The 24,740-nt window shown below is 38.6% G+C and overlaps 1 protein-coding gene across 1 annotated transcript; it reads left to right on the top strand.

Annotated features, from left to right (window-relative positions):
* Positions 1 to 41: 41 nt before the first annotated feature.
* Positions 42 to 21,630, top strand: LOC121963568. The gene is made up of 4 exons (XM_042513853.1): positions 42 to 171; positions 1,914 to 4,008; positions 14,604 to 16,315; positions 19,160 to 21,630. The coding sequence occupies exons 2-4, from the start codon at positions 1,917 to 1,919 to the stop codon at positions 21,431 to 21,433; spliced, it is 6,078 nt and encodes a 2,025-aa protein (XP_042369787.1). The 5' UTR covers positions 42 to 171; positions 1,914 to 1,916; the 3' UTR covers positions 21,434 to 21,630.
* The last annotated feature ends 3,110 nt before the right edge of the window (positions 21,631 to 24,740 follow it).

Raw genomic sequence — 24,740 nt, 5'->3', positions numbered from 1 at the left:
GACACAGAAACACACACACACTTATACTGCAGGGGTCACAAGCAGTACATCAGATCTCCTAAGGGTGGGACTTCTTCTTGCTTGCTTGATCCCCTATCACAACATTTCGCAAAAAAGAGAAGAAGTACAGTTCAAGTTCTCTTTTCACTTTATAATCAGCCGTGACTGGAGGTAAGTTCAACAAAATGGCATGCATAACGGTATAACTGTAACGAAACTTGTTGAGGACAGTTAGGCAGGAAGATTGCATGGACAAAGCTAAGGATGATGATCAATAAGGTGCTGTGTTAACAGCTAGACCAAACAAGTCAACTTTTGAATTCATTAGCTTTCTACTTCTAATGATCAAATGTACCAGCCAGTATTCCTCTTCGTGTGTGCTGTAAAAAGAGAACAGACTGAGGCGAAGGTTTAAATATGAGAGAAGAAGTAGTAGTATTCATTTTATGAAATAAAGTATAATTAAAGTAACTATAAGGAGCTTTTGACTCGTTGTAAAACAGTCTCAATAAGTCAGAGGGCCCAGCACTAGGTTTTAAGTCCACACTCCTTCTAGCATGCTCACTAGTCAGCAGTTGTGTCGGTACAGCTGGAGATATGGCTGTCAGAAGAATCCAATACGCCAATACAGAAACATGATGGACGGCACACAACATCATATCCAACATGTTGTAAAAGGGGAAAGTTATTGGCAACTGAAATGCTCTATAACAACCACCACAGCCTGCACTAATGACGAATTTGATGACATGCTTGTTGGGGACCTTCAGGATGCATTAGGGTTTACACCACTAAAGATATATAAGATCTTTGAGTGTTGCCCAGATCACCTCTACACTGTGATCACACTGTGTCTTGGTGGGCATTTACACTTAGCTCTGATCATTTTAGAAAGACAGAAAGAGCCTATGTTTACATTTTCCCAGGCAAAGTGCAGTAAGTATTGCATTAGCCAGTGTGGTTGTTTCTTAAGGAGCAATGATGTGTGGAAGATGAAGAAACCTCCGCGGACACTGACTTGGTTGCATAATAATCAATTTATTACAACAAAGTTCAGCATCCACCAGGCACCATGGTCTGCCTGGGAGAGGATTCAGGACCAATGCGAATCTCTCTATTTTACAGCTCATACAAGTCTCTTATATAGGTACAGGCATCAATACATTTGTCAGTAAAGCAACTTCTCACCTGCTGTGATCAATCACAAGACCCCACAAATATGTCCTTTTATGAAAGTAGCCTCATTCCATGTTACTTTTAGCCTGGTGCCAGCATTCTGTACACTTGGCTTCCAGGCCTAACCATCCCTAGACCTTTGACCTCACGGCCTCCTTGCCTAACCGAAATAAGAACCTTAAGAAACGGAACATAATACACCACACCAGTCAAAAGGAAAAGGAGGAAATTTTTTATTTTTGTTTTTATAATTTGTGGTTATGGCTACATTCTTCTTCTCTTTTCAGATTTGAAAAGAGAAGAAGAAAATAATATACTGAAGAACAAAAAATGAATAAATAAATAAAAAATAAATAAAAAAGACAGCAAAAGAGCATGTGCAGAGAATAGAGAGTCAACCTAGGTCCATTAATTTAAGAGATAGAAAGAATTGTGGGATTCGGCAGATTTTAAGCAGATCCTAAATTGGCTCTCTTCCTCTTTGATAGGTAGCCCATGTAATATTTCAACTCTATTTATGACACCTTGTAAGATGTGGTTTTGCTGACTGGAATTTACTGTAGGTTTGTGGCTAAAAGAGAAAAAATTTAGCTTTATCATCATTATATAAGTTATTAAACTTCCGTAGCAGCAGAGCATGTGAGCGTGAGTGAGCAGGGTGCACAAGTGGGAGGATTTTGGCTTAAGAGCCTTTTATAAAAAAGAGCATCATTATTGTATTTGTTTTCTTTTTACAGTTAATGAACATGTCCAGAGGAGGAATCGTCATTCTTTTTTTGTCTTTATTGTTTGAGTCTTCATCATCTCAACAACAATGCGAAAAGGAGACAGACTGCCCCAAAGAGAACCAGAATGTTTTCAGTTCATCTACGACAGAAATCCCACGCTTCCTGAAACCAGGTGTGACAGAGCTTTTCTTTGTGGATAGCCAGATTCAAACAATCCCCAAAGAAGCCTTTGCTGAAAACCGCCAGCTTGAAAAGGTGGAGTTCATGAACACCGGCACGACATCCATCGAGCTGGGAGCTTTTGAAGGTTTGGTAAACCTCAAGTATATTGAGATCTCCAGCACTCCATTAAAGTCGATCCCAGTCGGAGTCTTTAAGGACCTCAGCAACCTCGAGAAGATTGTACTGAAGCTAAACAAGCTCCAAAGCCTGGAGAAAGGCTTGTTTGACGGCCTTGAAAAATTACAAGAGCTCCAGCTGAATTCGAATGAGATCGAAACGATTGAAGACGGGACCTTTCATGGACTTGAGAACCTTAAATACCTTCATTTGGCTAGAAACAATCTCTCTGCTTTATCTGTCGACTGGTTCTCAAAGCTAAACAAACTGCAGATACTACGGCTTTATGAGAATCAGCTGACCACCATTCCTGAAGAGATTTTTCAAAACTTGCCAAACTTGAAAGAAATTGGCTTGCATGGAAACAAGATAGCAGAATTGTCACCTAATCTATTTCCACATAAAGACAAACTATACAAGCTCTTATTGGATAGCAATCTTCTGACTAGTTTACCTGAAGGATTCTTCGTTGGCTTCACTCAGCTTAAAACACTGACCCTACACAAGAATATACTCACAAGTCTACCGCCTGTACTTTTTGGAGAAATGCCTAAACTTACACAGTTAAGCTTCAGTCAGAACAATCTCAGCACTCTTCCCAGAGGAATATTCAGCCCGCTGAAGAAAGTCAAGAAGTTAGATCTGTCTAAGAATCAGTTTGTCACTTTGAATGCTGAATACTTTGAAGGCCCTGAGAAGCTCACAGACCTGAATCTGCAGAACAACAAGATAAAGTCGCTGGACGCAGATGTGTTTGAAAAGCTACAATCACTGACCACGCTCAAGCTAGCTCACAACGACCTCCAGACACTTCCTGGGGATATTTTTGAGACTTTACCAAAACTAAAAATACTTTACCTCAATGACAACCCTTGGCACTGTGACTGTAATCTGATAGAGCTTCACCTTTGGATGAAGGCAAACTCTGACAAGATTGTGTCTCCTGCTGTCTGTGAGTATCCAGAGAATCTTAAAGGGCAAGAAATCAAATTATTAACAGAGGATCAATTAATCTGCCCCACCCTTCCCCCTACAACCACCATCACCACAACTACTCCCACAACAACCACGACTCTCCCAACTACAGAACCAACAACCACCATTCTTACTACCACAACAACACTTCCAACAACACCAACCACCACTTCACCCCCCACAACTACCACAACTCTCCCAACTACAGAACCAACAACCACCATTCTTACTACCCCGACAACAACACCCACCACTTTGGCAACCACCACTTCACCCCCCACACCCACCACACTTCCAATGGCAGAACCAACAGCCACCATTCTTACTACCACAACACCACTTTCTACAACACCAGTCATCATCAGACTGCCCACAACCACCACAACTCCACTTTCAACAGCAAACCTAACTACCATTAAAAAGGTACCAACAACCACTGGTCTGCCAATACCCACAACAACTCCTGCCACCATGACCACCGCCACAACAACTTCAACAAGTCCACTAACCACCACCACAAGTGCACCCACAACCATTCTGACCACATCTACGCCTTTGTCCATGACGGCCAGCCTCAGCATACCACCAATCACCAGCCAAACAACAACGCCTCCTTCACAAACCACTCCTGTGATTATCTGCATCGCACTGCTCGCGCTTGTGGTCATTTGCATGCTGGCACTGGCTACGCTCACTTTTTACCGACTGCTGCAGAGAAGAAAGAAGATGAACCAGAGGGTCAAACTCATCAGCATCTCTTACACGACAGAGTTCATCCTTAGGCCTCTATGAGCAGCAGATGTATAGCCTAACATAATATTTAAAGAGTTCCAACACATTTTCATGGACAAAATTTCAAAACGTTTCCATGACTTTTCAAGGGCCCACGATACATTTTTTTTTCCCCATTTCCTGGCATTTTTTAAAATATATTGAAGTCAAGCACAATTTCAGCTAGCTGACGTACATGAAGGTAGAGACGGGATGCAGGGAGAAAATGAAGAGATGTATGTGATGGTGAACAAAATGTCACATAAATGCATATCAGAGCTATGTGACATTGACAGCTACACAAAATAGAATTATATATATCTATATATATCTATAACTACAATATAAACTATACCAACTTCATTACGTAAAACAAAATTCCATGACTTTTCCAAAGCTCTCAATGATTTTCTAATCTTTCGAAGCCTCGATCGACATTAATTTTTTTTTGGGCTGCGTTGAAATGCCTTTTGTAGGTGTTTTGAGTGCTGAGCAAATTGGTTTGATTTCTTCTGAAAACATGGAAAAAAGTCAATCAGCAACTTGGAAATAAATGTCCTGAAAATTGTGAAAGAAATTTACACTAGGGGAAATGTTAAGAAAACCACATTAATAGTTAGCATAATAATCTATTTAAATTTGTGCTACAGAATTATTACTTTTTAAGCATTTTTTCAGGTCATTTCCTTGTTTGTTATTGTTTTTCTTAACTTTCTTTTTTGCTTATGGTTAGGTAGTTTTGTCTTACTTTTTTTTTATTTAGTTGCAAATTTTTGGGTAATTTCTTCGTCTAAGTTGCGTGTTTTGCCATGAATACATGAAATAAAAATATATAAAAATGTTAAAGGTAGGCAAGAGTTGTTGGTTACTGCTTGTAAACATTATCCCCAGCAAAAGTGAAAGTGAAAGCTAACCCCAGATTCACTTTCATTCATTGTATTTGTGCTGTTTCTTTAATGCTGTGTCAATAGTTATACATTCCTAGTATTATTATTTTACTAATGACTTGCTTTAGTATGTTGTATATGTACATGGGGGATTATCACATGTGGAAATTATCTTTTTGTTTTTTGATGGTAAAACATTTTGTTATAAGCTTCATGCATCATAAGATGATTAAAATTCTTCTACCTAGAAATCTGTCTTGTTATGATTGGAATCCAGGCACTTGGCCACAACAAACACCATCTTACATCAGGGGGGATCCTCGAGACTACATTCTCTGTGTCATTCAAAGAAAACAAGAAACTTTATCTATACCAGGGAGTCAAACTCGTTTTATTTTATGGGCCACATGAAGCCAAATTGATCTCAAGTGTACTGAACAAGTAAATCCATTGCATATTGACCTCTAAATATTAACACTTCCAAAATGTTCCCTTTCTTTTAGTATAAAAGTACATTCTGAAATCTTTCATCCGTTCACTAAAAAGATGATGAACAGACTATGGTGTTTTCAGAAAACTAAGTACAAACTGCAATAATATGTCAAAGTTTTTCCACATTTAGTCTACTACTCATCATTCATTAGATGCACATTTTTGCTACATTTCCACTCCTGTGTAATAACGCTGGCATCATGACACCAAACTAAAGTGGAAGCTACAACTGCAAGACAAACCGTCTACAAATCAAACGTTTTGGCAGTGCCTTAGCAATAGAGTTTTTTCTAAGAAAGAAGTCGGATACAGAAGCTGCTGATTGACAATATTTCACACAAAGTTCAATATCTTTAAATCTAACATCAAAAAGCATTTTTTAGGGCTCCCACACATTTTCACTGACAACATTTCTCAACTTTTCTGCTACCCATAATATTAATAATAATAATAATAATAATGAAAAATCTGACCCAGAATTCTCAAAACATATCACATTTAACCCCTTTGAAACATGGAGCAACATCACTTTTCTTGTGCTGCATTCAGACACCTTCACAAGCTCCTTTTTCCCATGAAAACATGGGAAAAAAGGGGCAATGAGCAACTTAGCAAGAAATGTTTCCCAAATTGTCAGATAATAGTAGATTTGGAAAATTATTTCTTAAAAAAGCAAGGAAAATGTTTAAAAAGGATTTTATAATTATAATAATAATACATTTTAAATTATTTTAAAGAATTACTATTATTTTTGAGCAGACTTTTCAGGTCTTTCACTTATTTATTTGTTTATTGTTTTTCTTCTATTTTTTTCTAATTTTCAGGTAATTTTCTTGCACTTTTTACATTTTTTGTGCCAATGTTTGTGTCATTTCTTAGCAAGTTTCTCCTTGCCTTATCACGTGTGTTGATTTGTTTCCCTCTAGTGGTGAAATCTCCAAACAGCATGAGGAGACATCAGAACTTCAAAACATTGTTTATTGTACCGTTGAGTGATCAGTCTGAATCAATCTCATAATGTCTATGTGTCTTGCACCATATTGGTGGATAGGAAATGCTTGTTTATTGTAGAGCCTGGGTCTTCAACAGGGGGGTCCACATTCATGTCATTTACATATATGCACAAACACAAATAGTATATATTTGTGAATTAAAAAGGCCTTTGTGGATCTAATTTCTTCATTTGTGGATTTGCATTTTACAAACAAAGTTTTTAGGCATATTACACACAGAGTTTTCAGCTATTTTTGAGTTACAGTTCACATTGACACACAGATTGTCAATCTCTTAACACATTATTGAGACAAATATATCTCCATAGAAATATTCAGGGAGTTATCTCAACTGCAACTCAATATTGTACAATGCAGTAGGGGCTCCCTGGCCCTGCTCTGTCTCTCTTTGAGCTAAAGGGCCCTTGGCTTGACAAATGTTAAAAACTACTACTGAGTTATGGAAAAAGCTGTTATGATAATGTTATTCCTTTCTCTCCCATCAGTAATTCCGATTGTATTTCTTTACATCTGTTATCTGTTTGCATCTAAACCAAGGTTTAGAATTAAATTTTAGCAATGAGAACCTACAGTATAAATATCAGACCCCTTATGTGTCAGAAATTTTGAATTCTGTTGGCCTTATTTCTCCCCACATGCACTTTACACACTGGTATCTGGTAAAAGGACTTCAGTATTTCATTGAAACTTGGTTGTATTTGGTATATCAGTAAAATAATAAGTTATTCAAGTGTTTTCTGAAAGCTTACTGTTATGTAGCCTGGTTGAACACTGCAGTGTGTGGGTTTAGGCCCACTCCTGTGATCTCACAGCTGAAACAATGCACCAATAAATCAATGTCTATGCATGAATCTGTCCTGTTTCGTAAACTTGTACCAGGGCACCAGCTGCTTCTGTAAATATCCCTCTTATCTGAGTTTCTTTATGGGAATGAGGGAGAAATGTACAATCCCAGAATGAATCTTATGGTGGATAACGGGAAGAATAACCACATCATCTTTGAGAAATCCTTCAAACAGGAAGCTCAGATTTAGTCATCTTCCGGATTTCACAGGTTCAGGGAGGAAAATGACTGTTGAGATGACTCCTCTGCAAAACAGTGCCCCTGTAATTTCACAAGCTTCCTCTATCAAACAAAACCGCAACAGTGAGTCCACTGTTATGATTGCCTTTTATGGAGTCTTCACATACAACATTACTTACAATATTGCCTAGAAAAGGATTAAAAAAAAACATAGTTGTCATACAAGTTTTCATAGAAACGTTTTTACTCAAGAATTTTGAAGAGAATTATAAATGATGCTCATACAGCTAAAGTTACGTTTGTTACCAGCTGTGTTGATAATTGCACTTTAAACCAATAATACTGTTTATCATTATTCTTTGAAACAACAGAGAATGGTCTACCGCTGGTCAAAAAAAGCTTTCAGAGCTTTTAAACCTGCACAAAATGACAGCAGATGCCGCAAATTCCATGAGAAGTGATTGGACTTTAAAACAAACAGCAAACAAAGGAGGATGAATTGGTGAACAGCACCCAAGTTCATTGCTATGGCAACGAGTGATTAGGCCTTTCCAGTACACTGAGCTCACACAACAGTGAGCGCGCAAACATGCACACACACACACACACACACACACACACACACACACACACACACAGTAAGAGCAGGAGAGCATGGGGAGAGGAAATCAAACTGCTGGAGTCATGACGGATTTTTCATGGTGGAAAACAAGTGGAGATTCTATTCATTGTTCCAACCTTTATTTGTCTGCAATTAACTTACTTAACCTTTTACTCAGAGGGATTTTTTTCACATTTGTAACACTGGTCTTATCAGACTTTTGGCTGCAGTGTTGAGTGATAACCTTTTACTAACAGGAAGAAGAAAGTATTCTGTCATTAAAAAGGGTATAGTTTGCCATAGAAAGCTACAACAACATCCTTGTAATGTATTTCTCTTTGGTCAGTCTTTTGTTGTTTTACATAAAAAATACATGTTTACATCTATTTACACACAGTGAGTTTTCTAAACTTAAATATTACACTTATAGGAATAATAAAGAACACAAAATGAAACTTAAAGGTCTAGTGTGTAGGATTTATCAAGATATACTGAATGGAATAGAACAAATAAAGTATATTTTCTATAGTGGATAATCATCTGACAATGAGAGTCATTGTGTTTGTCTTCCTTTAGAGTGAGCCGTTTACATCTACATAGGGAGCAGGTCCTCATTTACGGAGATTGCCATGTGTCACCATGTTTCTACTATAGCCCAGAACGGACAAACCAAGCAGTAGCTCGAGACAGGGTCACTAGTGTTTTTGTGTCGACCACTGTAGTTAGAAGCAGATCTGCAACAAGCAGCGCTAGAATTACATTCTTTTGTAACACAAAATGCTTCATACCAAGTTTTTACTGTTTTTATTTTTACTGGTTTAAATCACCAGGTTTGTTTGTTCTGGAGAGCAAGACTTCTCTGTGTATAGTTTGGCTTCTGGTGAAAACCTACTGAATGTCTGGTTATCTCAAAAAAGTGAGCACACATTAGCAAGTGGTAAAAGAGCCGCCCCCACCACCATGCCAAATGGAGTCAGAGAAACACTGATTTGTAACGTGAAACTGATTTATCCAGTGTTTCTAACAGCTTTAATCACCTGTTCCATTTGTGTTAGAGAGAAAGTTTCCTCTGTGGATAATTCAGTTCTCAATAAAAACTAACCTCCTGAACAGTCAGTAGGTTTACATGTACATGAAAAACCCATTTATGAGGCCTATCGTAGTTATGGTTATATTCAGGATATAGTGTTAACATGAGCACAGAGAAATCAGGTTATTCATATTGCATTGTACATGATAAACACTAATGTCACAGTCACTGCCGACCGTATTCTGTTTGTGCAGGCCCAATGATGTTTACAAAACAAACTGTCAGTCTGCAACAGTTTATCTGACTTTCTCACATCCTGTAACTGTTACACTTCAAATAATTTGTGGCTTAAAATGATGTTATTAATATGCATGTACACACACTGAATAAACACTGGAGTAATTGTAGCCAGGAGAAGTCGCTGGTTGCAATTTGCAATTCACTGCTGGACATCACAGAATCCCCCTAAATTTTACACACTTCACCTATAAATATTAAGTCAATGTAACTTAAAATGCTGAAGTTGAATAGGATAAAGAGTAGTTGATTTTAGTTTATTAATTTAAATTGCCACTTCGAAGCTTATTAGCATTTAAGTCAGTTTCACTTAAATAAATTTGTTTTGGTTGATACTTAATTCTTTCCTGGACAATCACTTCCCTCAAAATACTTCAGTCACTTATCCAGGTTTGCAGTGTAAACAGAGTTCTTTTGTTGTAAAACTGAGGTTTAGTCATGCCTTATTTAGCTATCTCATTATTCATCCTTAAATATTTTGTGAAAAATGTACACTTGTTATATTACTATGTACGGATACTGCTGTATCTCTTTCTAAACTCATCAATCTAGTGTCATTACTCACATCAATCTGTGAGTCTTACTCATCTAGTCGCAACACCCCTGGAGCAAATTCAATGATTTTTAACCATTGAAAAGCTCCTCAAATGCCAAGGGATGTACGCGTATGTATATGAGAAGTGTAAAAGCTCAGACATTTAACTCTCTTTCTACTTATCAAACAGGGAGAAATAAAGTATTGTATACTGCCTTATTACAACTTTCCTCAGCTGTCTGCTCACGGCTGCTCTTTTCACCTCACTCAGATGAGGACAGGGAACTTCTGCAACGCTGCAAGATGTTAAGCTGATTTCACCGACAATTTGTGTGACAATATCCAAAGTAAAGTTTGGCAATAACAATATGAACATTATGGGACAGAGGGGGAATGTCCCTCCCTCTTGCTATAGTGAATAACGTGTGCCAGCGTACTGACAAAAGGACTTCACACTGATCTCATTCAAGATCTCTGGTTGGTATAACCAGTTGCGGAAGTTATAACTTTCATACCAGCAAACCAGCATACTTCCAGTGTGTGACCAACTGACTTTCTATACGTTAACTCCACCCTCACTATCTGTTTTCTGTGGTCAGGAGCTTGTTTGTCATGTGACAGAACAGATGGATTCACTTACAGCAACTCAGGAATGTTAAAAGCAGCATAACACTCCCTGCTCGGCCATTTTTTTACCCGACTGATTTACTGAAGAACAGACCAGTTCACATTTAAGCACCAGACCTAAATCTCACTGAATTTACATGAACAGGTTGAGAAAAACCAAATACTTAAACTATTTTTTTAACAAAGAACATTTTCTTAAGCAGTTTTCTGTCATACTGCCTCACCATGTCATTTCATCCAGAATTAGACAATTCTCAATGTTCTTTACACATTTTCCCAAACCTCATTATTAATCAGCACAAGTGAAACTGAACAGATGTTTGCAGGTTGTTTGGTTGCTATTCGGATCATTTTGCAATCTATAATTCCCTAACAGTGGATTTGTGAAAGTCCAAAACTGCCGAGTGCCCAAACTATCGGCTTACAAGCGTACGGTGGACGTCATACCAAAAATATGTGCAGCTGACGTTAAAATTTGCACACCCAAACAGAGAACTATGTACAAACAAAACAATGCTACAAACAAAAAACACAAAAAAACTTCTTTGTCTTCAACCAAACCAAACCTCACCCTCCTTGACCTCTGACCGAAATACCACTTTTTCTTGGAAGGGAAATGTGTATTGACAATGTCAAAAACATAAGCCTGCCCTGAGATGAAGCTCACACATCCCCTTACATGCATTCAAACAACCACAGACACCCATACACTGTAATCACGAGAGGGTGGGGCTTCTGCCTGCTTGCTTAATCCCCCACCACCACGTTAAGCAAAAAATGTGAGCATGAGTGTGTGAGAGGAACAGAGGGGGCAGGGGGTACAGCCGGGACGCTGAGCAGTGCCACCGAAGCCTCAGAAACAGGACCTGCAGATTACATGAGCTCAGGCAAAAACTAAAATCTGGTTGGTAAGGGGAATCGAGTGATGACGAAGAGCAGGAAAATGTGATGGTGTGAGAGTTCAGACGTGCTGGAAACTTTCATCAGAGCATCTGGGAAGCTGAGGAGGAAAGGAGGACGTATATAAAAGATAACCACAGCAGCACTCTGTTCACTCAATCATCAGCTAGCACCAGAGGTAAGTTCAACAAAACGCTGGTTAACAAAGTGCTAATACTGACTTATTTATTGTAACATACTTTTTGAAGATAATGTGGAAGGAAGATAAGGATAACAGCTTGTATAATCTATGGCAATCTATGGTATTGTAAAAAGTACAACTTTTTATAAATAATTCAACCTTGATTTTGTTAAATTACGTTATGTTTTTTCCTGTGTAAAGTATAATACTGACTTTCTGACTCTAGATTGCACTGAATTTAGTTCAAGTTTTTGTTAAAAAATGTTTATTGTGGATAACTTAAGTCTTAACGCTGTTAGATAAAGTGGTGGTCAAAAACCTTTTATATAAAACAAAAACCTACTTGACTGGCTTGACTGCTGCTCTCTGGCAATACAGTGCCCCACTTTGCTAGTTCAGTCTTTTCATGACAGACAAAGTGCTGATCTTTCAACTCTGGCAAGAGAGAAAAAAAAAATCAAAGCAATTAATGGTGAACTGGAAATGCTTTAGCCATTACAGTGTGCAGCAGAACGTTCCAGGTTGTCCCAGTCAAGAGCAGACAGTGGTTTTAGTTGGACTGGGATGTTATAACATATACCACAGAGGAAACATGGTTTAGCTGTCAGGCTTTGTTGATTTTGTGTCTGGAAGCTGTGATGCTACAATGTGTCTGAAAACTACAAAAGCTGTTTAAAATCTATTGTTCCTGATAGTGTTTTCTTTTAACGAGGTAATGTTTTCACTGCAACACAGGCAATAGGAGAAATTTATAAGAAGATAACACTCAAATGATAACTAACTAGTAGTTTTCAGTTGTTTTTTTAAAATCAGAGACATATTCCTGTCTTAAATATACTGAACAAACATATATATGCAACACTTTTGTTTTTGCTCCCATTTTTCATGAGCTGAACTCAAAGATCTAAAACATTTTCTATACACAAAAGACACATTTCTCTCAAATATTGTTCACAAATCTGTCTAAATCTGTGTTAGTGAGCACTTCTCCTTTGCCGAGATAATCCATCCCACCTCACAGGTGTGGCATATCAAGATGCTGATTAGACAGCATGATTATTGCACAGGTGTGCCTTAGGCTGGCCACAATAAAAGGCCACTCTAAAATGTGCAGCGTTGCTTTACTGGGGGGGTCAGAACTGGCATGCCAACTGACATCTACTGTTTGTAAAATCCTGTCTATGGATAAATACCCCACATAACCCCACTTCAAAAAATGTGAACTTTCCCTTAAATGTTGCAGCAGTTAAAGGTGGAGCTTATTATAACTACTTTATATGCAGCTGGTAACTTATGTTATAACAGTATATCATAATTTATTAGTTGATTCATGTTATGTTAATAGTCTAAATTTGTATGTAACTAGCGACTACAGTTATCTAACAAATATGGTGCTGTAAAAGTACAATGTTTGCCTCCAAAATGTAGAGTAATATAAGTATAAAGTAAAGTTAAAGTACTTCGGCAAAGTACAAGTATGACAAACTTGTACTTATGTGCAGTATAAAGAACATGTTTTTAAAAAGCACAGTAATAACATTTTATTAACAATGAAAACATTATTTCTCCTCTCACAGGACTTATCCACCACTTATTGAATGAGAGTAAACATAGGAACAAAACAGCTCTGACGCACCTGGATGAGTTTTATGAGCCTCTATCCTCCTCAAAGAAAGAAAGAAAGAAAGAGAAAAAAAAATAAATCTGGTACCTCTGTGGCTGAGCTCATTTTAGGGACATACTGGTCTCTTTAGAAACTTACTTCCTCGGAAAGACTCTCTCTGCACCCTAATACACCTCAGCCTCTGAGAAACAACTCATGCTTGCCAACCTTAGGTTGCAGAACTTTAAATGGATTTGTACGGAGAAGCAGGTCATTATGTTGGCACAGCTTCGCCTTTGGAGCCTGCTGTGCCATCACAAACACTGAGCACAGCCTTTGCCACAGACTCAAACATGTGCAGGCAGTCCCTCATGTTTGGATGCACTGTAGACACAACAAAGAGATCATTTTTGCATGTGGCAGCAAACCAAAGACCATGCCCATATTCAGAGTATACTCTGTGGTTTTGGGAATTTACTTTTTATAGAACAATATGTGGCAAACTTTATATTTCAGTGCCTACAAATGCTGTTGAACCCAAATACTGAATGCATGGTTTTAATCCCAAAAGGCTACTAAGCATGGTGATTATACCAGCCAACCCTTTTGGCAATGTTGATGGGCAACGCTCCTAGCCACAGGCAGCAAAGTACAGCACTGGATCAATTTATGCAAATGACTCCTTTTCGGTTTAAACAAGAATGCTGAGGCTGCAACATGTAGGCACTGTTACTAATTAGAGTTGCCTTCAGCTTAACTGCCTTATTTTGGTGATTTAAAGTGCAGAGAATCCCGAGTTTGTGGCTGTTCTTTCAGTAAGAGGAGAAAAAAACAAACCAAAGTCTCTCTCTCTTACTGTCTGATCCAATCTCAGAGAGCAGTTCCCTTCATGAGCAAGAGTAGCAAGAATATCCCTAATATTGTAAAACAAGCAATTCTGTGATTTCAAATTTAAATCAGAATCACTTTTCAGAGCTCCAAATATGTTTTTTAGTTAATTTCAGTGCTTTATCTCGAATGTTTTGTGTTACTTTAATTGGACTGCATTTGGAATGCATTTCCTGTTATGCATCAAGATAGCATCTTTTACTACGCACTTCCTGCATGGTAAATGAATGTTTTTCAAACACCACACAACGATTTGTGACACAGACATTCTGTAAAATGTAAAGTAATATCATTTATGTATCTTAGACTTGACTCCAGTCCTCCAGCGCCACCGAGGGCATGAAAAATGTTCACATGCTGAGTGAAAGTACTCCCAGTGACTAGTTAACTGACTTGGACATGTAATATTGATTAAGTATTTAGCATTAAATGAAAATGACATGTTCACAAAGCCGTTTGTCATCTATGTAAATCTGATACAAGATTTATAGCCAACCTTGACTGTAACATAGCCATTTCTTTTGTTCTAGGGTAAATAATGGACCTGACCCCGACCCTTCATGTGCTCCTACTTCTCTGTTTCATCAACGCTGTTGTTCAGGCATGCCCGGATGGATGCAAATGTCATGACACCAAAATACTCTGCAGTGGTCTTTCGGACTTCCCCACAACTGTGCCGTCATCCACCACAGGCCTCTACTTCTCCAATTGCAGTATCTACTTCCTGAAACCAGAGGATCTGGCTGATTTTGCTAATGCCCTTGGCATCTTTGTGATTAAGGACACTGTTTTAAGGGAAGTGCGCACTGGCACATTTGATTCCACTCCAAACATAGGTGCCTTAGCGTTTACCACCACTGAGCTGCAGGATCTCCCCGAGGCCTTGTTCCAACATCTTAAGAGCCTTGAGTCTCTGAATCTGAAGAGCAACAAGCTCCTGGTACTCCGCCCTAACTGGTTTGCCCCATTGACACAGCTGAAACTCCTTGACCTCAGTAAGAACTTTTTCACTTCTGTACCCGTGGAAACATTTCACCCTCTTACTGAGTTGCAGTACCTTATGCTCTCTGGAAACAATATCAGTCAACTACCAAGTGAGACATTCAAAGGTCTTACTAAGGTAAAAACCTTACGGCTTAACAAAAACTCGCTAAAGGAACTTCCCCTGGGCATTTTTGATGACCTTGGAGACCTGGAGGAACTATCTCTACATGATAATCTAATCACTCATCTCCATCATAACATCTTCTCCAAGACTTCAAAACTCCAAAAGCTGTTCCTCTCTAACAACAGGCTCACATCTCTTCCACAAGGGATCTTATTAAACCTGCCCTTGCTTTCCCAGATCTCTCTGTATGAAAACCAGCTGGAGAGTCTGGGACCAGGGGTGTTTGGGCCCATGCCGTTGCACGAGTTGTGGCTGTATGACAACAAACTGAAGCATGTGGAGGATGACACATTCAGGAACCTGACACAGTTGCGTCTCCTTGTGCTCAGTCGCAACCAGATCAGCTCTGTATCCATAAGGGCCTTTGAAGGGTTGGAGCAGCTGGGAGAGGTATCACTTCACACCAATCTGCTCACAACCCTTCAAGCTGGGACTTTCCAAGGTCTGCCCAGGCTGGTCAACATTTCCCTGGAGCACAACTTCATCAGCTCCCTCCCTGTGGGTTTTCTCAAGGGACTGAGCAACCTGGGGCAGATAGACTTGCAAAATAACTCCCTTCCCAACCTGCCACAGGAGAGTCTAGATGCCCTCAGTGCAGCAAGGGAAGTTCTCTTGCAGCAGAACCCCTGGAAGTGTGACAAGGATATTCTGCCACTAAGAGACTGGCTGACAAGGCACCCATCCAAAACCAACCAAACTCTTGTGGTCTGTGAAACACCTCTCAGTCTGACTGGTGAGGTCATTGCTCTGCTGGCAGATGAGAACTTCCTGCCTCTCAGCTCAACAGAGGAGCCCATGTTGACCTCAACAGAGAAAAGGAGGAAACCCCAAACTCCCCCAACAAGACGAAGTACTCCCTCACCGGCTGTCAAGACCACCCCCACTTCAGAGCACGAGGAGGTCACTGGCAGTGGACAAGGGGAGAAGGGAACAGTTTCTAATGATACTTCAATCATCCTAATCGTCATCGCAGTAGTGGCCACTGTTATCATCAGCACTGTCATTATCAGCTGTGTGTGCTGGAAGAGGAACAAGAAAGGCAGGGGAAATATAGGCCGCAGAAATAAGAACTCTGTGCTGTAGATTAGACCACCCAATATTAGCAACCCAAGAACTTTTAAAGCCAAGGGAAAATGCTCACTGATTACTGTGGTTTACTCGGAAAATGTGGAGCCCAGGGTTGATTTTAGAGCCTCAAAGGCAACAGACAGGATCACTTCAGCTCCATTCAGATCAGCTAGAACAAACAAGTTAACCTTTGAATTTGTTAGCTTCTTTAATGATCAAATTTACCAGCCAGTATTTAAATTCATGTATGCTGTAAGAAGAGAACGGACATTGTATGTACTAACGGTAAAAGAAACACCCACGTTGCCATCTTGTGGGCAAAGTGGACATTTTGGTGAATGTAAAATCTGATGCACTGAAACAGTGTTTTTTAATTATAGAATTAAGGCTGCATTCAGTATTGGGGTTTTTTTCCTTCATTTTTCAGTATTAATAATTGCAGCTTGACAATGGCTTTTTGTGCTAACAACAATACATTTAGGAGACAGTTTTACTTTTTGTTGCAAAATGGCTATCATTACATAATCAGACATGGTATTTTGACTCAGCTGTAACACAATTCATTCAATGGTTTTTAACTTGACAATGCAAAATGCTACTGCTATATGTTGAATAAATGCACTACTCTTAGTGGGAGCAATCTTATATTGTGCTAATCATTTACTAATCTAAGTGGAATTACATGCAAGCGTACCCTTATCTACACATTATTCAGGAGGAGGTTATATGAGTTAATCCATAATTATAGATAAGGTTATAACTACAAGTCATCACTGAATGCCTCCACAAACCAGTCAAGCTGCAGTTAACATCCATGTCTGTCCAGACTCTTAAGTAGCCAGTACAGTTGACAATGCTTCAAATGTGGATGTTGCTGCAAAGAGGCTACAAAATCTAAAATGTGGATGCTTCATAGACATCTTCTCCCCAGCAGTTCAGAAGATCTATACAATCACCATCATTTCACCCAAAAGTAGTGCTACCAATTTTGTATCCAGCCACATCACTCCACCTCTGTTTTTGAGTTATGATGCTGAGCAGTGGCCAAAAAGTGTTTTGCAGATCATTATTATGTCACAGTAAAGTTGCCCTATTGGATATGAAATGCCATCACTTCAGAATTTTATTCCATAAAACACTTATGTGAAATTTTGTCAAAATAAGTGTTTCAACTCTTGAGTTATGGCAAATTACATGACACAGTGACCTCTGACTTTTCACCACAAAAATCTAATCCATTCTTGAGTCAAAGTGGATGTTTGTGCCAAATTTGAGGAATTCCCTCAAGGCCTTCTTAAAATATCACATTCATGAGAATGAGATGGATACAGGGTCACAGTGACCTTGACCTTGACCATCAAAATCAAATCAGTCTATTGTTGAGTCATTTGAAGAAATTCCCTCAAGGCAATCTTTAGATATTCCATTCACGAGATGGGACGGACAAACAGACAGGCAGGCAGGCAGACAACCCAAAAAACATAATTTCTCTGGTCATGGCTATTACTATGGTGTGGAGATAGAAAAATGTATATTGACATACTGTATCATACCTTAAAAGAAAAGGGAAAAACGACTTCAACACATCTAAAAGTAATAAGATTATGTTAGTTATACGGCATGTTATGGCCTACTTTTTGCATAATGATGATCATACTGTGATCACTGAGAGGTTATTAGCAGTATTTTAAATCACCAGTATGTTTCTGATTATGCTGATTGTGCCAATTCAACTTGTGGGATGTCCAGGAGAACAAAAGGAAGTTTAGACTAAGTAGGTGTTGGTGTTGAATTCACAGAAATCTGAATTATTGTTTTCATAAACTGAGAGTACTGGAGTGATGGTATAAATCCGAGACACTTTTTACCAGCTAATCATCTAACCAGTGTCTACTTTCCTCTCCACTAAATCCATTATATACAAACGACTGCCATCTAATGGAAGGAAGTCAGAATAATGTTCAAAACATCTGGCAAAAATCCAAATACTCCACCCACTGCTTTGCTTGCAATTACTGATACCAACCAAAACAAAATAGTTTGAAATGCTGTAAAGTATGTCTAATTGTTGCCTGACTATAATAATGTTCTTGGAAGGAAGTGAAAAGAAAACAATCAACAAACTGGAGGTAGACGCATGCAAGATAGAGGTGTCTGAATTTCCTGATATGGGAACAGTTGCAAATTTTCAAAATGATGGTTATCAATATTCCAGCTTTAATCTGTTGTTTATATAGTTTAGGTGAATACACTAATATATATAACACATTAAATGTTAGTTACTTTGAGTCAAAGGTAAAAACATAATCAAATCTAAAATTAACATTCATTTCATTTGTGTGCAGTGATGGCAGAAGGCACTGTTTTGAACACTATTTTAATCTACATATTCATAATATTGAAAATAAAAAGTTTGTAGATGCTGCTGAAATGTCACTGTTTATAGGAATTGAGATTTCTTTTTTTTTTTAAAGCAACAACTTTCCGTCTGCTCTTATCTGAAGTTGCAGAAGTGTGTTACACCACGCCTCACATGGGATGCAATACATTGGAGACCTGCTGGCTGACATTGATACAAACGATAACTAGTGAGACTGGGCTTGTTTGTGTCTCCTCACTGCTACAACAACTTCCTGAAACAGGAAATAATAAGGTAGGTTTCTGGAATTTGACCGTAAACAGAATGTAGATTTAATGGCAACTTGACATAGCAAAGCATTTTATGGTGCTATTGATACTATTTGATATTGATAATACAATTAAGAGAAAGAAAAATCGTACTGCATTCTAAGTTGTATACATTGTCCAAGTAGAATTTACTCAGTTTTATGAATTATCACTTTTTTTTTTAAGTGAATGAACATGTCCAGAGGAGGAATCGTCATTCTTATTTTGTCTTTATTGTTTGAGTCTTCATCATCTCAACAACAATGTGAAAAGGAGACAGACTGCCCCAAAGAGAACCAGAATGTTTTCAGTTCAACTACGACAGAAATCCCACGCTTCCTGAAACCAGGTGTGACAGAGGTTTTCTTTGTGGATAGCCAGATTCAAACAATCCCCAAAGAAGCCTTTGTTGAAAACCGCCAGCTTGAAAAGGTGGAGTTCATGAACACCGGCACGACATCCATCGAGCTGGGAGCTTTTGAAGGTTTGGTAAACCTCAAGTATATTGAGATCTCCAGCACTCCATTAAAGTCGATCCCAGTCGGAGTCTTTAAGGACCTCAGCAACCTCGAGAAGATTGTACTGAAGCTAAACAAGCTCCAAAGCCTGGAGAAAGGCTTGTTTGACGGCCTTGAAAAATTACAAGAGCTCCAGCTGAATTCGAATGAGATCGAAACGATTGAAGACGGGACCTTTCATGGACTTGAGAACCTTAAATACCTTCATTTGGCTAGAAACAATCTCTCTGCTTTATCTGTCGACTGGTTCTCAAAGCTAAACAAACTGCAGATACTACGGCTTTATGAGAATCAGCTGACCACCATTCCTGAAGAGATTTTTCAAAACTTGCCAAACTTGAAAGAAATTGGCTTGCATGGAAACAAGATAGCAGAATTGTCACCTAATCTATTTCCTCATAAAGACAAACTAAACAAGCTCTTATTGGATAGCAATCTTCTGACTAGTTTACCTGAAGGATTCTTCGTTGGCTTCACTCAGCTTAAAACACTGACCCTACACAAGAATACACTCACAAGTCTACCGCCTGTACTTTTTGGAGAAATGCCTAAACTTACACAGTTAAGCTTCAGTCAGAACAATCTCAGCACTCTTCCCAGAGGAATATTCAGCCCGCTGAAGAAAGTCAAGAAGTTAGATCTGTCTAAGAATCAGTTTGTCACTTTGAATGCTGAATACTTTGAAGGCCCTGAGAAGCTCACAGAGCTGAATCTGCAGAACAACAAGATAAAGTCGCTGGACGCAGATGTGTTTGGAAAGCTACAATCACTGACCACGCTCAAGCTAGCTCACAACAACCTCCAGACACTTCCTGGGGATATTTTTGAGACTTTACCAAAACTAAAAATACTTTACCTCAATGACAACCCTTGGCACTGTGACTGTAATCTGATAGAGCTTCACCTTTGGATAAAGGCAAACTCTGACAAGATTGTGTCTCCTGCTGTCTGTGAGTATCCAGAGAATCTTAAAGGGCAAGAAATCAAATTATTAACAGAGGATCAATTAATCTGCCCCACCCTTCCCCCTACAACCACCATCACCACAACTACTCCCACAACAACCACGACTCTCCCAACTACAGAACCAACAACCACCATTCTTACTACCACAACAACACTTCCAACAACACCAACCACCACTTTGCCAATCACCACTACAGTCCCAACAACCACCACACTACCAACCACAGAACCAACAACAACCACTCTTACTACAACCACAACTACTACAACACCAACCACTATTCTGCCAACCACCACACCTGTCACCACACTCCCAACCACAGAGCTAACTACCACCACACCTACAACAACCACAACTACCACAACACAAACAACCACTTTACCAACTACAGCTATAACGACCACCTCTTTGTCCACAACATTGTTAACCACAACCACCACAACAATAACAACAACTACCACAGCACTAACAACCACAATATCGACAACTGCACCCACAACCACACCCACAACCACAATAACAATAACCACACCCACAACCACAATAACAACAACCACACCAACAACCACTATGACAACAACTCCACCAACGACCACCACCACCACAACTACGCCCACAACTACTAAGACCACGACGACACCTTCAACAACTATGCCAACAACAACCACCCTCCCAACTACCCAAACAACTACGCATCCTCTACAAACCACTCCAGTGATCTTCACCTGTCCCATGAAGCCGGTCACTCAGGAGCCATCACCTTCCTTCATGCATAACTACAGAAACAAAATTCAGGGGTGCAAATCTCAGCTGATGATGTACACCGTATTGCTGGTGGTGGAAATCACCTGCACACTGGCTCTGGCTAAGTTTACCCTGTCTCTTTACCGCCTGCTGCAGCACAGGGAGAGGATGAACCAGAGGGTCAAACTCACCAGCTTCTCCTACAGGAGAGAGGTCATCCTCAGACCTCTATGAGAGGCACAGACTGAAGGACAGCACTTTAGAAGAGTTCACTCTTGTTATGCCAATGATGATAAATAAGCACATCAGCAGCCGTATGACCTGCCAAAGCCTCCCTAAGTAATATGTTGAACACCTATTTGCTCATATAAAGGCTAGCATGTAGCACTTAAAAAGACAGTTACAAGCTGCTCAGCTCTGTACTCACCGACCATATAATGTGGACTTTAAACGTATTTTCAATCTGAGAAGCATTCACTTGCAATGTGCTGTTATGTGTAGTTTTATCTTGTGTGTTTTGTATGTGGTGTGCTTTTTTATGTAGCTGTATGTTGCATTGTCTGACTTGTGTTTTCTTCTTTATATCACTTTATATCACTTTATATCGTGCTATTGTGGGTATTGCTTGTTTTATGTGGGGTTTTTTTTTTTCTTTGGTGCAACTTTATATTGTCATGTCATTGTGCAGTGTCTATGTTCAGACCTGCTCAGGAACTGCAAATGAAAATTTGCTCCAAGCTATAATCTGGTACAGTGCATCAAATTGTAACATTTATGATTTAAACTGTACATGGCCCCTTTTAAGTAAATAAGTATATTAAGAGATACATGTTTGAAAAAAGTTTGACAAAATATCAACAAAAGTAATCATGTTACTGATCACATGCTTTAGCAGGTTGTATATACCCTGTGGAAATGTCTCCATGTATCAGTGAGGAAAGATCTGGAATTTTTATTTATTTATTTACTTATTGCCAATGATTTCTGAAATATATATTTTTTGTCAGCGTTAAAAAGTGTAACACGCATAATGCATTGTACAATGATTAAAAATGTTTTGGTATAACTGATATCCAGGCACTTGGTCACAATAAATCCTCTCTTACAGCAGGGGGAGACAAAGATCCACAGGACCTCATTTTCTGTCTCATTCACAGAAAACACTGGGAGCTTTGGAAGCTTTATCTAGCACTATCTGAAATTGGTGAGCAAGGCTCTACAATTTAAATGACATCCTTGTAGATTGAATATAATGCATGAGCATGTTAAGTCTGCTCATGTTCAGATATTAAGTTTTTCTTTTATTTTAAAGAAGGAATCATATGATGTTACTTACTAAATAGTGAAATTATTTCCACAAGTTCTAAATGGATCTTTTAAACTAAAAAAAACAACATATCCCACAGGTCAATTCATAAAGTGGAAAACACTGAGCAGGGGTGTGGGACTGGGATTTCTGTTTGGTAGGGTTTTCTGCCTGATAACTGAAGGTCAAATACATTAATTAGGCCTTTTTGCAGAGAGAGAGAATGGTAGACCAAATTAATTAAGTCTGTGTCAGCATGTGTGTGGGTTTGTATAGATTTGTGTGGGAGATAATAAGCGAACTGAAAACTAAAATTCCCTTAAAACATGGTTTGGAACAGCAGTAGACAACTTGCATCACCAGGGCCGCACGATGGCTCTGAAGCCCCTCTCCAGTGGCTTTGATGAAAAAAATGTATTGAAATGTATAGCAGGTTTTCGTTTTGTTTTTTTACATTTTAATTTTCATTTATCATTGTTGTAGACCTTAAGTTAGTCTCAGTGTGTCCAATTGGAAAAATGTGTAGTCTATACACTGAATAAAGAAATGTTTAAAGATTTTCAAAACACTATGTGTGTATACATCTACATGCATCTACAGCCTGGTGCCTTAACTAAAGTCCCAGAGGAAAATAGAGAATTTAATGTGAGTGAACAGATTTGTTTGCTTTTATCACCATCTCTGCAAAGTTTAAGTACCAAATAAATCATAAATAGCCCATTGCAGAGTAGCCACCTTGTGGTAAAATATATAAATGAATTCTTGTGAGTACTGTTGAAGGGGTAATTTAGACTTTGCAGGCTGTGTTCCCTTCATTTATTTGACTTTGGCACTGAAGCGTACCTACAAGGTTAAATGTCAACCTTTATTTTACGGTTTTTACATACATGTTCAATGAACTCTGTAAAAGTGTAGTTTTTAAATTAACTGACAGGTACCAAAAGGGTAAAAAGGCCTTTGATTCCCTACAATGTTCATACCCAAGACTGAAAACTTTAACCTCCTGGTTACTGAATAAAGCCACAACAGTAAAAAACGTATCACTGTAGAGTATATCACATAATAACAGCAAACACTGCAAACTATACTTTATATTTTGTTCAACATGCCATCATTTCTGCAATTAACTTGAGCAATTAAGTTTAGTGACTTAATTTAGTGACATTATTGTTGTAGATTGTTCTTAAAAACAACAGTCCTTTCCTTCACTGTAAACTTTTATTGTACTATATTATATTTTGATTTGTGTTTTTTTAACCACACTATTTGTTCATATTGTAGCCAACTAGGGTCCCCCCTCAGAAGAAGTCTAACAGCCAAAATTGTTGTTCTTCAATGTGTTTGATTAGCCTTTCAGGTAAAAAGCATCACAGCAGATTATGTTTCCATCCCCACTTAAATAACTCAAAGTATAACCATACTGACTGAAACAACAGATGGAATGAGGAAACAATCTGAAAACTATAAAGGACAAAACATCAAAAACAATAGTATTAGTAACACTGCAGAAACCTGCAACAGATATTAATGTCCATCAATCTGTTGCTCCTGTACATGCTGCGAGGCTTCTCTCTACACCGTCTCCCCAGAACACAAAAACATTAATCATGTAATTATTCCAGAACAGATAGTGTAGATGGAAACAACACAACTCACTTAACTATACAATGGCCTGCACATTTCTGTCTATCATGGTGAGAGCATGTACAGGCAAGTATCAACATCTGCTCTCAGAGGGCACTGCATGTTTTCAACTATTCTGTTTGAATGCAAAACTTTACAGCACTAATGATATCACGTGTTTGCCTGAACCATTAATAAACAGCTGTGTTGTAATATTTTATAGAAATAGTTTCTCTGTCTTAGCTGTGCCTTTTACTCATTGTTATTGCTCCTGGAGGCATTACGTTTTTAGGTTCTACATCCATCTCATTCTCATTAACAGAATATCTCAAAAAATCTGAAGGGATTTTTTTTTTTTTTTAATTTGGCACAAATGTTCCCTGAGACTCAGGGATTAACTGCTTAGATTTTCCTGGTCAAAAGTTAAGGTGACCGTGACCTCATCTTTCTCTTTCTCATGAATGGGATCTTTCGAGAGCACCTTGAGTGAATTTCTTCAGATTTTCCAAAAACATCCACTTGGACTCAGTGATGAACGGATTAGAATTTGGTGTTCAAAGGTCAAGGTCAATATGATCACACAATGTGATTTGGGCCATAACTCAAGAAATC

Source organism: Plectropomus leopardus, chromosome 3 (assembly GCF_008729295.1).
Source record: "Plectropomus leopardus isolate mb chromosome 3, YSFRI_Pleo_2.0, whole genome shotgun sequence".
NCBI lineage: Eukaryota > Metazoa > Chordata > Actinopteri > Perciformes > Serranidae > Plectropomus > Plectropomus leopardus.
Note: the sequence above shows the minus strand (reverse complement) of the source record. Positions and strands in the feature narration are given on the sequence as shown.